Source organism: Rhinolophus ferrumequinum, chromosome 21 (assembly GCF_004115265.2).
Source record: "Rhinolophus ferrumequinum isolate MPI-CBG mRhiFer1 chromosome 21, mRhiFer1_v1.p, whole genome shotgun sequence".
Classification (NCBI taxonomy): domain Eukaryota; kingdom Metazoa; phylum Chordata; class Mammalia; order Chiroptera; family Rhinolophidae; genus Rhinolophus; species Rhinolophus ferrumequinum.
Window position 1 is genome coordinate 51069764 of NC_046304.1, and position 12582 is coordinate 51082345.

The window sequence follows — 12582 nt, forward strand, 5'->3', positions numbered from 1 at the left end:
AGGAGCCATTGTGCGGATTAGAACCAGGGCCAGAGGGCTTTGCCCTTCATCTCCCTCCCACTGGGCCCTCCAGGCCGGATAAAGAATCCAGAAGGCTGACCTGCCTCCCCCGGCTCACTGGGTTTCTAGTCAATCCCGCCCCCGCCCGACCCCACGACTGCAAGGGCTCCAGCCTGGGGTGCAGGGAGGAAGACAGGGACCCTGTGGCAGGCGGGCTTTCTCACCGCGGACTCAGGCACAGCCAGGTCTTCCTTTCCCTGTGCCTCAGTTTCCCATCAGACTCCAAGGTTTAAGGCGGCGTCTTTTCAGGCTAATGGAAGTGCCCTCCCGAGCAGGGGAGAAGGGGGAGGATGTCCCAGCGGTCTTCGCAGCCACCTCTCTCCAAGGTTGAGATCTCAGGGAGCACCACCCCGCGTCCCGCCGCGTCCTCTAGGCGCCAAAGCCCAGATTCTGACCCCTGCTGGAGCGGAGGTCTCTGAGAAGATGGCGGGATCTGGCCCCTGGCTGGGGCGCGGAGCCAGCCCCCTCCTCCCGCCGCTGCTCCCGACTCCGCGTCACTTGATCGCGGCACTGAGGCTGCAGCGATGCCCTACCCTCCCGGAGCTAATTCTTAGGGGTGGGGGGCCCGGAAATTCTAAACCAAACCTGGGCGGACGCGCGCCGCGGGGCTCCTAGAGGGTGATGACGCCCCAGCTCCCTCCCCTGGTTCTTAGTTTCGCGGAGTTTCTCCATCCGTGAGCGCGTCGCTGAGTCACCTTCCCGGAATGCGCACGGGACGCTCAGGACCCAGTCCCGGCTGTCCCGGGGCCGCGCTGGGCGGAGGCGCGCACCGCTGCGACGCGCGCGAAGCTGCCAGCCCTGGGACCCGCGCATCCCAGCCTGCGCCTCCCCCTACCCTGGGACCCTCGGGCCCCGCCCCGCAGGTGTTGGGAAACCAGGCCGCAGAGACGTGCCCGAGTCACGGGCGCCGCACGGACCCGCCTCTTCTCGACTTCAAGGGGCGATGAGGAGAGGTGTGTGGGGGTCAGGTGCGGGAAGGTGGGGGCGCGTGAGCTCTCTGCAGTTTTGGGCCTGGACCATCTCAATCCCCTACAGGGGTTTGTTTTTTTCTAACTGGCCCTACCTGGTGTCAGGTCACCAAGCCGGCCTGGGCAACTTCCTCCTTCGGGTCTCCGCACACAGCCCCCCAGGGATTTAGCTCTCGTTGGCTGCGGACATCGCCCGTGATATGTATATCACACACACTGACACACGCGTCCCTGTTGAAGTGAAAACTCAGGGCACTTCTGCATCCTTTGGTAGAGCCAGTGGGCTCGGCGGGGGACACGCCCCCATCCTTGGCTCTCCAATCCCGATGGGTACCCCCAGGCTTGTTTACACCGCCAGGCTCCTGTCGGGTGGGTGAGGGGCGTGGGCCTGATCGCCCGCTGAAGGGGCGGCTTCGCGGACCCACATGAGCCTCGATGGTGTCCTCTGGGGAACGGACCCAACTTTTGAGGTTCTTGAAAATGCCCCCTCTTCCGGACAGCAGCCCCTGGCCGGTCTCCTGCTCTCCTGGGGAAGACACGCTCTGCTGCGTCGGGCTCGGTGACTGCTGCGGAGTCAGAAGGCTAAAAATAACCTTCTGGTGGAGAACGGGGGTGGCAGGAGAGACGCCCCAGCAGATGCGGGGGTCTGGGCTTCGAATTCCGGATGGGCTGGAGGACGGCGCGTGAAGGGGGTGCTGCATGCCCGCAGCGGCAGCGCGAGCAGTTCTTCGGGAAGACCCGGGTGCGGGAGGTCACGGCGTCCAGGGGCAGCTATGAACGTGCCGGGAGCACGGAGCCGCGCGCGCCCGACACCCCGTCCCGGACCGCTCAGACTTTGGGCGCCGGGGTGAGTTCGTGCGGGCCCTGCGCTGCGCGTTCATCTTCACGCGCCCGGGACGCTGCGTTCACCGTGCATGGCTCGTGGCCGTACCCGGGGCTCCGCGCCTCGCCAGCTTCCTCCGCTTCTCCCCAGCCTGGGCTCCGGCGCCACCTTCTCGCCGGTCGCCTACTCCGAGCGTCGGGAGCGCGTGGTCGCGCCCCGGGACCCAGTCAAGGGCCTGCGCGTGGCCGAGTCGCGGGCGCAGACCGTGCCAGAGGTTGCGCGGTGAGACTGGGGCCGGGCGGGCCCGGGCCACGCCTGGCGCCCGTTCCACCCTCGCGGGCGCGCGGAGCGCGGGGCGTGGCCAGACCCGGAGCAGAGGCTCAGCGCCCTCCGCGCACGGCGGCGAAGGGCGGCCAAGTTGAGCGAAAAGTTTAAGGACCGAGGTAGCGAAGCGGTGGAGTCGGCGTTTGTCCTGCGCCCCAGTTATCGCTTAGACACCGGGCTGAGCCCAGGACGAGCTGCGTTCCGCCATAGGCCACTGTAGGAAACGGAGGTGGCGCCTCCACAGCAAACCGGACCGACTGGGTGGGGCCGGCCGCCCGCCCTGCCCCCTTGAGGCTCGTGGCTCCTGGGCAGTCCGGAGAACTGGGCCACGCATCTCGTAGCCTCCGCGCCCACTTGGCGCTCGGCTAAAGGAGGCAGCGGCTGGCGGCCGGACTCGGGCTCAACCCTCTCGCGACCCTGGCGCTGCTCCCACGAGCGCGGCGCTCATCCCGGCAGAGCCGGGCCATTGGAGGCGCGCGTGGCTATCCCGGGGGCTCTGGAGTTGGTAGTAGGGGAACCGGCGACTGGGCTGGCTCGATGTAGGGATCGCTTGTCCAGAACTTCGTGCCCTGCGATGTCCGCTCAAGTTTTGGGATTTTTACTCAACTAGATTGCCTTCCCTGTGGCAGCTCCCGGGGGGGTGCGGGGCTGGTCCGACGGAGGGTGCCACAGGATTCTGACTCATCCATCGGGCTGGAACCCGAGGCCCCAGCGAGGAAAGCCTGGAGGAAGAGACCCTTCGTTTCTGAGGGTGGGGATTCAATTCCAGGACAGGAGCGCCCTTGGCGGCACCGGACCCGGTCTCTCTGGACCTCTGGAAAAACTAGGTCCCCAGCCCGCGGGGCTTCCGGCGATGCCGGAGCGCGCTGCTCCTGGCGCGTGGTCCGTGGATATGGCTGGGCGTCCCTCACCTCAGGGGGCTGCCCCGGATTCCGCCAGCGCTGTCTCCACTCCCTCAGATCCGGCAGCTGAAGGGAATGACGCGGATGCCCCCAAAGCCCAAGATCCGGGCAGGGAGGGCGAGCCCCACAGTCGGCACCGCGACGCCTGCCTGGGTAGCACCGATAAGGAGCTGAAGGCAGGAGCCACCGCCGAGGGCAGCGCCCCGACAGAGCTGGGGACCCTCGGGGTCGAACTTATGGATCCAGGTTTGTGGGTCCTGCCGGGAAGGGCTATGGGGAATCCCTTCTCTCCCTCGCCACAGTCAGCTGGACAAAAGAGAGGAGCTGGGGACACTTCAGAGAAACACTGCCCTGGACCAGGCCAGAAGCTGGCCAGGCCAAAGCCAAGGACAGGGTTGTCAGGGACGCCCTGCTCCCCCTGGAGCTCCCTGCTGGAGGCGGGGGCTGCTGGCCTGTGTCTGTTGCATCAATTACCCGGACATTTCAGGAACCACGTTTCCACCCAGTACCCCTGTTGTAACTCTCAGCCTCCTAGTGGCCTGTTGGGGACATGGCCTTTTCGGGTTTGTTTTTGCAGCCGGTGGCCTCCAGAGCCTGCTCCCACGGCCCTGCCGAGTACTGGTGCTGCTCAACCCGCGCGGGGGCAAGGGCAAGGCCCTGAAACTCTTCCGAAGCTATGTACAGCCCCTCCTGGCCCAGGCCGATGTCTCCTTCACACTCATGCTCACTGGTGAGTGCCTCCCCAGTGGGGTGCGGGGAGCATCCATAACCCGCCCCCACCCCATAATCCTCTGTGTCCCCCACAGAGCGGCGGAACCACGCCCGGGAGCTGGTGCAGGCCGAGGAGCTGGGCCGCTGGGATGCACTGGTGGTCATGTCTGGAGATGGGGTGATGCATGAGGTGAGAGGCCTGCACCTGGAAGCTGAGTGTGGGTGGTCGGGGCGGGCTGTTCCCCGGCTGAGCCTCCTTGCTCCAACAGGTGGTGAATGGGCTCATGGAGCGGCCTGATTGGGAGACCGCCATCCGAAAGCCTCTGTGTAGCCTTCCAGCTGGCTCTGGCAATGCACTGGCAGCTTCTTTGAACCATTATGCCGGGTGAGAGCTCAGGGCCAGAGTAGGCCTCAGTTTTCCCTTAGTGACGCCCCACTGTCAAGTTCTTTTATAAATTCCCATTTGGAAGTTCCCTCCAAAAGAAGGGACTTCCATTCCTTTTCTGGAGCTTCCACCCTTAGTTCTGGGGCCCTCTCCTGGTGATGCCAGTTGGCTGCCTCTACCTGCTCCATCGTTGGTTCCTGCCAACTCCTTAGGAGCCTAGTGTCCCCTTGGCTGTCCCCACTCCCCAGGAGGAGGAAGGGGAGGATGCATGAGGGCTTTTTCCCCTGCAGCTACGAGCAGGTGACGAATGAAGACCTCCTGACCAATTGCACGCGGCTGCTGTGCGGCCGGCGGCTGGCTCCCATGAACCTGCTGTCACTGCAGATGGCCTCGGGGCTGCGGGTCTTCTCTGTGCTCAGCCTGGCCTGGGGCTTCATTGCTGACGTGGATATCGAGAGTGAGAAGTTCCGGCGCCTGGGGGAGATGCGGTTCACTCTGGGCACCATCCTGCGCCTGGCGGCCCTGCGCACCTACCAGGGCCGGCTGGCCTACCTCCCCGTCGGACAGGTGGTCTCCAAGATGCCCACTGCCCGGGCTCTGGACCGGCAGGACCTGCAAGGCCCTGTGGACACCCACCTGGTGCCCCTGGAGGAGCCGGTGCCTTCTCACTGGACTGTGGTGCCGGAGCAGGACTTTGTGCTGGTGCTGGCACTGCTACACTCACACCTGGGCAGCGAGATGTTTGCGGCGCCCATGGGCCACAGAGAGGCCGGCGCTATGCACCTGTTCTACGTGCGCGCAGGCGTGTCTCGGGCCATGCTGCTGCGCCTCTTCCTGGCTATGGAGAAGGGCAGGCACATGGAGTGCAACTGTCCCTACTTGGTATATGTGCCCGTGGTGGCCTTCCGCCTGGAGCCCAGGGATGGGAAGGGTATGTTTGCTGTGGACGGGGAGCTGATGGCCAGCGAAACTGTGCAGGGTCAGGTGCACCCAAACTACTTCTGGATGGTTGGTGGCCACGTGGAGTCATCACCGTCTCCGGAGCCACAGCCCCTGCCGAGCCAGAAGCCTCAGCAGATGCCACTTCCAGAAGAGCACTTGTGACCACTCTGTGGGCCTTGCTGTGCCTTAGTCTATCTACTCAGTCTGAGCCCAGGACCCTCACTCCTTCCCTCAGGACTGGAGGGCCCCTCCCAGCTCATGTGGGGAGGACTCCTGGAGAAGGGTGGGTAGAGACTGTGCTTTGGAAGGACAGGCTCCGCCCACCAAAGGCAGAGAATGGAGCCCTGGGCCAGGAGCCCAGCTGGTGGGGCCCCACCGTCTGTGGAAGCCACGCCTTTGTTCTGGAAGCCCCAATCCATGAATGAAGTCCAAATAAAGTGACATTCCCAGCCTACTGGTCTTATTCTAGCGGTTGGGTAGTGTGGTCTCACTCCTGCCAGTGCTCTACTATTGTACGTTAACGGTACCTGAGTGCCTTTTAGATTGGGCACCGTTTGGTGCTGGGCATAGTCGTTTTGGTGCTGGGCACAGTCGCTTTGGTCTAGGCTTCTTTTGCAAGGGGTAGGGCCCTGCCCCAAAGATACTACCCTCTTTGGCCTGGAAGAAGCCAGGGATTTCAACCAACTGCCTCACCTCACACATGGGAAGCCAGGCTCAGAGCGAGTGTGTCTTACCTAGGGTCCCACAGCCAGCTTGTCTCAGGGCAAAGGGGCACTGAGGAAATAGGGAAGGAGCAAACATGGCAAGCAGCTGTTTCAGTTTTAGAGTCTGTCATCTCTCCACTGAGGAATGAATCCAGGGCTATGCCAGCCTCCCCTGGCCGCCTCTGCCCTACCCCACCCCGTCCTGGTGAGGAGTGTTGTGCAGGAGTTAAAAGGAAGCAGCAGGGAGGGCAGAGGCCAATCTCCTAGACTGGGCAACCATTTTGGCTCGAAGCCCAGGCCAGGTGCTTCGATGTCAGCTCCCCCAGCATCTGGAAGGTGGCCGACGTTGCTAAAAACCGGCTCTTGAAGTACAAACACAGCTCTGCCCAAAGGCAGGAGCCCTGAGCCAGCAAACTTCTGGGCCCGTGGGAGTCTCGTGACTGGAAACAACGAAGGCATGGAGGCGCAGGGCGAGGTGCTGCATACACAGCCTTCCCTGGCAACGGGGGTGTTTCCTCCCCTGGGGAGGGGTGTGTGAGGTGCCCCAGTGGGGAAGAAAGGCGACAGAGCCCAGATGAATGGCAGAGGCAGGTTTAATGGTGCCACCTTGTCTTTGTTGTACATTGTAATGAGCCAAACAAAAAAATGCAAGTAAAAAAAAAAGTTTAATCACACAGCACTTTATACAGGTATCTTAAGCAGTGGGCATTCACATCTCCACATGAACAACGCACTGGGAAGCACAGCCCCACGTCACTGGATGTTAATCAAACAAGGTACCGACTCTGGGCTCCAGGGGCTGCGCGCGGCCTGTGGTCCGGCTCCGTCCTGCCCCGCGGCTGCTGCCCGCTGGGTGGATATGGCACAGCACAGGTGTGGAGCCAGCTTAAGGCGGACAAGACGCGTCATGCTTTGGCTTCTTTGCTTGTTTTTCTAATAAGAGTTAATATCTTTGTTTTCACCCTTAAATATTACAATACGTACACCCAAAAGTACATAGCTGCAATGGGCTCATCAGCATCCTCTGAACCTCGAGCTTCACATTATCAAAAGCTTAGAAAACTTGTAAACCTCTGGGCCTGTCTCTGCGAGGGAGGAGGACCCGGGCGTGCAGCCGCCTCTCCTGCTGGCGCCTGCAGTCTGTAAGCTAAGGGCTGACAGCAGGCCTCGTTCTCACGGAGAGGGGGCCGGCTCCGCATGTTCAGTGAGCGACACACCACCTCCCAGCGTTAGCATTTCATAGTGGGAGGGGCAAGTCCATGGGAGAGGCCTCAGCACCTGCCCAGGCCTCGGCTGTGCTGCTGCTCCCACCTCCCGGGGTCCTGGGGTCCTGGGCTGGGAGACGGAACAGGGAGCAGACACTGGCTTCAGTTCAAGCAGGCAAGCCCGTGAAGCCTGAGCTTCGGACCCGCAGTCACGTGGGACAGGAAGAGCAAGGCACCTACAGCTGCTGCTTTCCCAGCTGCTCCCTCCCTGGTCCTCACTTCATGTTAGCGAGTGAGGGCCACCACCCCTCCTGGGTGTCACCCTGAACCCAGCCTGGTCCCAGCCTCTCTTAGACAGCCAGTTCAACAGGCCTGAGGGCTATCCTGTAATGGGCCAGAATAGAGCCCGGAGCCAGTGACAGCGGCTGTAACTCCCAAGGGACAGTGTTGATGCTAGGGAGGAGGGGATCTAGTGGTGGTGGCCTGGGACACGGGGGAGCTACCATGGAACTGAAGAGGACGAAAGGGACCAGGAGAACGGCTGGAGCAACCCACACTTCATGCAAGGCACGTCCATTCGTCCCGCTGCGGCTCCGCACAACACTTGGGCCCCAGGGGCCCCTGTCACCTCTGACCCGAGATAGAGACGGCAAGGGGGAAAGTACCGGGACATTCAGCCTGGGGCGACAAGGAGAAAATAGGGTCCAGATTTGCTTTGCCACAGGGGACCCTCCTGTTGAAAGATTGCTTCGGAATAGAAATGGCAGCATCTCAAGAAACTTCTTGCACATCAGTATCAGTCACCTTGGGAAGAAGAGGGCAGAGGGGGGCTTGCATGGGGGACAGAGGAGAAACGGGATGAGGGAGGTTCCAAGGGCGGGGGTGAGCAGGCAGCAGCTGGCCTCTCCCACCGAGCTCCTCCTTCCTTGAGGGCTGGCGGCTACTTGTCATCTGCGGGCTCCGGCATGCCTGCCTCTGTCAGAGCGGCCTGGAACTGCATCAGGACGCCCCGGATGCTCTTGATGAAACCCTTAGAAAGCGGGAAGAGGGGAAAGCCGATGTCGGGGTAGCCACTCTTCTCGGGCAGGAAGCTCCGGTAGCTCTTCCTCCGCTTCTTTGGTTTGACACTGGGCGGCACCGAGGCGTCGGGCGCTGCCTCCGCAGTCTGGTCTGTGTGGTGTCTGCCGGCGGAGGCCAGGCACTGCGTGCCGCCCTCTGAGTCCGAGCCCTGGGAGGCCTCTCCAGGGCCCGGCCCGCCGTCCTCAGCGTCTTCTCGGCCGCAGTCCGAGAGCTCGGCCGCAGCAGGCAGCCCTGTGGGGCTGCTGTCCTTGAAGACCCCGTTGGGCAGCACCGGGGCCCGCTGCAGCAGGGCGTGGGTCTCCAGCCAGGACTCGATGCGCCTCACCAGGCGCCAGCCACCGGTGCTGAAGTGCTGCCGGATCTCCTGCTCGAAGACCTCGGGCGGCCGCCGCACCAGCTGGGCCATGGACTGCACCACGCGGATGAGGGCCATCTCGTTGTAGCAGCGGCTGTTCTCGTAACCCTCCTGCAGGCCCCGGTCACTGTCGAAGCCGGCCTCGTTGTAGTACGGCTCGTTCACCAGGATCAGACCTGTGGGGGCAGCCATCAGGGCTGGCCTAACCGCGAACCCCCAGGGCGGCACCAGACCGACAGGCAGCGGAGGGGACACAACGGCCAGAGTCGCTGTGTCCCCTAGCAGCCCCACCCACTGTACCTTGGATGGAGATGAGCACCTGGAGAAGGCTGGATTTGCTCGTCCACCTCTCCGTCCCCTGAAACAAACACGTGGCACCTCAACTCTGTCCTGACACCCGCCCCAGACAGGCTCTCCCCATCCTGACTGGGAGCTGTCACAGGACTCACCTTGCCAATCCAGGTGCCCAGGAGGCTGACGCACACCTTCCCATTGTCATACAGGTTGGGGTTCAGGCGGCCACTGCACTGGGAGAGGTAGCAGAAGTGGGGGGGCACGGCTGGGTAGATGTTAGGGAGCTGGATGTCAAACAGGTAGAGGCCGTCCTCATACGGGGTGCGAGTGGGGCCCTTGATCAGGGCCGAGAAGAGGTCCTGGGAGAGGGAGGGAAGGCAGGGGTTGGCAGGGCGCCCACACGCGGCGGCCAGGTTTGTGCTTCTCCAGGGCGCCGCGGGAGGAGGAGCGGCACGCCGGGGCTGCAGACACCGGGCCAGTGCCAGAGAAGCTAAATGCAAACCTCTCTGTACAGACCCATGCGGCATCTTTTGACTCCTGGCATAAAAGGGATTTTCCAAACTGGTTTTTATCCTACCAGGCTTCTTCCTCATAAATCATCACCTTTTAAGTTGTATTCCTGCCCTGATGCCACCCAGCAAGGCAAGCAACAATTACAACCGATCAGAAGACGAAAGAACATTCCAGGGTGACAAAGCTGCACTGGCTTTTAGGGAACTAGAGGAACAAGAAGATTTGAACTCCAGGGGAAAATGTTGGGGCACCGCCAAAGAAACCTAGGTCGTTAAGTCATTAGGGAGACTCTCCACAGACACCCGAAATCGGTGTGCGTCGGGTGGGGGGGTGGTATCAACTTCCAGGGCCGTGTGCCTGGGGGTGAGTGACAAGCTGGGAAGACGGCGACAGCACCGAATGGAATGATGGAACCCTCTCATGTACGTCCTCCCTGGGGCCACCATGTGGGGTCAGGTTCCCACACCACTTGAAAAAAACAGAACAAAATATACTATTCCCTTCGTCCCACAGCAGAGCTGAGACAGGTTGGAATTTTCAAAAGGAATTTTACCAAAACCCAAGAAAAACCAAAAGTATCATGAAGGACCTCGAGCAGCAGCAGCTCTGTACACGTTGCCGGCCCTGCCCTGTGGCTCCTGGCCACTGTGGGCCCATCTGCACAGCTCCCCCACCCCCATTTGTAGTTCCTCCTGTGGCCCCCTCCTCCAGGGCTGGGCCAGACTCAAATCCAGGGTCTTGCATGGTGCCTGGCACACAGCAGGGGCTCAGTAAAGGTTCACTGAATAAATAAAGTGGCAGATGGAATGGGTTTGCCCATTGCTGGTACAAACAAGGAAGCGCCAACTCAGCATGACTCAAACCCTAGGCCCAGGCCACGAAGACAGGAGTGGAAATGGAGTGTGACGTGGCCGTGTGAGGGTGCTATTCTGCAGCTGAAAAGGAAGGAACTAGATCAACATGAATCCACATGGGTAGGTCTCAAAATTTACCCTGCTGAGTGAAAAAAAAGCAAATTACAGGTGATGTGTACAATGACGCAATTTATGTAAAACAAATAATATAAAAGAGGGTTACAGTGACGCATGAGAATGTGAGAATATAAAAACAGGCTGTCTGCGAGGAGAACCCACCAAACTCCTGACGTCATGACTGCTGGGGGAGGAGTGGGGATTGATCGAAGGCAACTTCAGCTTTTTCTATGTTCTAATTTTTCAAAAAGAAGACTCAACTCAGGTAATAGTTAAACATTTAAAACTAACTTTAAAACAGGGAGGAAAGGAAAGACCCATGTGCGACCCTTGCCCTCACCTGACTGAGCCTGTTTCTTGCCCTGTACGGGGTTGGGCGGCTCTAGGTGCCACTCAGACCTGAAGGTCAGGGCCCACACCCGCACCTGCCCACACCAAGCCCATGCCAGGCTACTTGCCATTCTATCCTCAAAAGTCTTGACCATGATGCCATCGGGTAGCGAGGTAGCCAGCAGCGCCATCTCCTTCCGCACCGTGCTGAAGAACTTCTTGGCTTCTGCAGGCTGGAACTCAATTTTCTTAAAAGAGTGATTCGCTAGAGGGGCAGAGAGAATGGTGACTCCCCAGGGGCGAGGCCCTGGAAAGGCAGCTGCTGCCTAGGGGCAGCTTGGCCCGGAGGGGCAGCTGCGGGGTACGCTCCCCAGATGGGCGAATAAGCCCGCATGCATCCCCCACCTCTCCTGGCACCAGGACTGGTAACCACATCAGGGCAAGGTGCTGTCCCCCACGCCGACCCCGGAGCGGCAGCGGGGCTGGGAGGGGCTAGCCACCTGCCCCCCAGCGCTGTAAACATGGAAGGGGTGACTCACAGGGCGCAAACTCCAGCACCGAGAAGACCTCGCCCTTGGCGCTGGTGAAGGTGACGCCGGGCTTGCCGCCACATTGCTGGCAGAGCACCGGGGTCTCGCTGGGCCACTCGGCCTTCACAGGTGACTGTGCCTCGGCTTTGTCCTCCCTGCGCTCTGTGTCTGGCATGGCTTCCATCTTCTCCTCCTCTGCGATGGCCACGTTGTCCAGGGTCTTCTTGAGGTTTTCCTGCAGCTTCTTGATGTCATCCAGAAACTTCTTCTCCCGAGTTGGTTTCTCAGGCTCCACCGTGGGGGAGGTGGGGGAGCCCGTCAGCAGCTGCTCCACGGTCATGTTCTTGAGGCTCTCTAGGATCTTGATGGCCTCTTTCAACTCCCGGAAGCTCTTCGGGGGCCCATCCTTGCCAGCCTTCTCCATGAGCCCCGCCACGGGGGCGGCCATGGCCACAGCCCCCTGAATAGCGGCTGTGGCTGCTTCTTCGCTGATCACCAGCCCCTTGTCCTCCTCGGGGGCCGCTGGCTGCTCAGCGGCTGGGATGGGGGGCTCCTCCACCTTGGGGTGCTCGTCCTCCACCAGCCCATTGTCCGTCTCCCAGCTGTCACTGTCGTCCTCCCACTCGTCCGAGGACGCCCCACTGGTGCTGCCTTCCACCGAGTCGTAGTCTGACTCCTCAATCTCAGACTCGATGTTGTACAAGTGCTGCAGGCAGACACGCACAGGCCGCTCAGAAGGGACCCGACCCCGGAGCTCACAGGGACCAGCACGCCGAGGCCTGGCAGCCGGCCCCAGCCTTCCCCCTCCTGCTCTGGACTCTGCGGTTTCTCTGCTCTAGGCGGTACCTGTGTCTCCGGGAGGTGCCTTCACCTGCTCCAACCCTACAGCAAGACCAGAAGCACCAGCCAACAGGCCTCTCTTGCCACTGTGTGCACTCAGTCAGCACTTGACGTTGGGGGCAAATCCAGACCCACTCCCAGAGGCCTCTGTGGGGCTGTACTGGGAGCTGGGAACTTGCCAGAGGAGGGGAAGGTGTGGGAGAGCTGGCCTGTGTCACATGCTGCTCCCATCCCTGGAGGAGAGGTGAGCCATTTCCTTCCCCAACGCCATGGTGGCGCCAGGAAGGGGAGCTGGGATGTGAAGATGCCTCAGACAAGGGGGCAAAGAAATGGTACTGAGAACAGCCCTGCAGCTCAGAACCCACCAGCAGGTGCTGGGGCCAGATCTTCTCCTTTTGCTTCCTGATCTGTGGAAGTTTCCCCAGAAATGTCAGTGGCTCTGTCATCTACGTGAAGTAACCTGTGCTTTATGAGCATAGTGAGGCGGGGATCCAGGCAAATCCGGGAGGTTTGTGAAAAGTTGTACACACCTGGCAATCTGGGGAGACTGCGGGCCTTAGTGTGAAATGCCGCCCTTCCTCTCAAGCTTTCCCTGAAACCTTATTACCCAAAAGAAGACTCCCTTTGCCAGGAAGATCTGAGAAC

General features: G+C 61.1%; 2 protein-coding genes across 4 annotated transcripts in view; one reads left to right on the top strand and one right to left on the bottom strand.

The window, feature by feature from the left end:
- The first annotated feature begins 881 nt into the window (after positions 1–881).
- Positions 882–5564, top strand: SPHK1 (sphingosine kinase 1). 2 transcript variants are annotated; one of them, XM_033089624.1, is made up of 6 exons: positions 882–1013; positions 3135–3323; positions 3655–3807; positions 3884–3978; positions 4058–4173; positions 4464–5564. In XM_033089624.1, exons 1-6 carry the CDS (start codon positions 1004–1006, stop codon positions 5275–5277), a joined length of 1377 nt encoding a protein of 458 aa, XP_032945515.1. In that variant the 5' UTR covers positions 882–1003; the 3' UTR covers positions 5278–5564. The 2 variants fall into 2 exon arrangements, with proteins under 2 accessions (XP_032945515.1, XP_032945514.1); XM_033089623.1 differs by lacking the exon at positions 882–1013 and having other exon boundaries at positions 1688–3323.
- Positions 5565–6394: 830 nt separating this feature from the next.
- Positions 6395–12582, bottom strand: part of UBE2O (ubiquitin conjugating enzyme E2 O) — a 47643-nt gene continuing 41455 nt past the window's right edge. The window contains exons 14-18 of one of the 2 annotated variants that reach the window (XM_033089732.1): positions 11107–11803; positions 10696–10832; positions 8909–9112; positions 8760–8817; positions 6395–8635 (exon numbers count right to left, since the gene is read on the bottom strand). In XM_033089732.1, the coding sequence (XP_032945623.1) occupies positions 7965–8635; positions 8760–8817; positions 8909–9112; positions 10696–10832; positions 11107–11803 (1767 nt within the window). In that variant the 3' untranslated portion in view covers positions 6395–7964. The remainder of the gene's footprint in view (positions 8636–8759; positions 8818–8908; positions 9113–10695; positions 10833–11106; positions 11804–12582) is intronic. The other variant, XM_033089734.1, reaches the window with a different exon arrangement.

What these genes read in the sequence shown, in the direction of transcription:
- SPHK1 (XM_033089623.1), top strand. Translation starts at nt 3,029, where the DNA reads ATGCCGGAGCGCGCTGCTCCTGGCGCGTGGTCCGTGGATATGGCTGGG. An exon ending in GGTCGAACTTATGGATCCAG is followed by an intron (nt 3,324 to 3,654) that starts GTTTGTGGGTCC and finishes TTGTTTTTGCAG; the next exon opens with CCGGTGGCCTCCAGAGCCTG. An exon ending in CTTCACACTCATGCTCACTG is followed by an intron (nt 3,808 to 3,883) that starts GTGAGTGCCTCC and finishes TGTCCCCCACAG; the next exon opens with AGCGGCGGAACCACGCCCGG.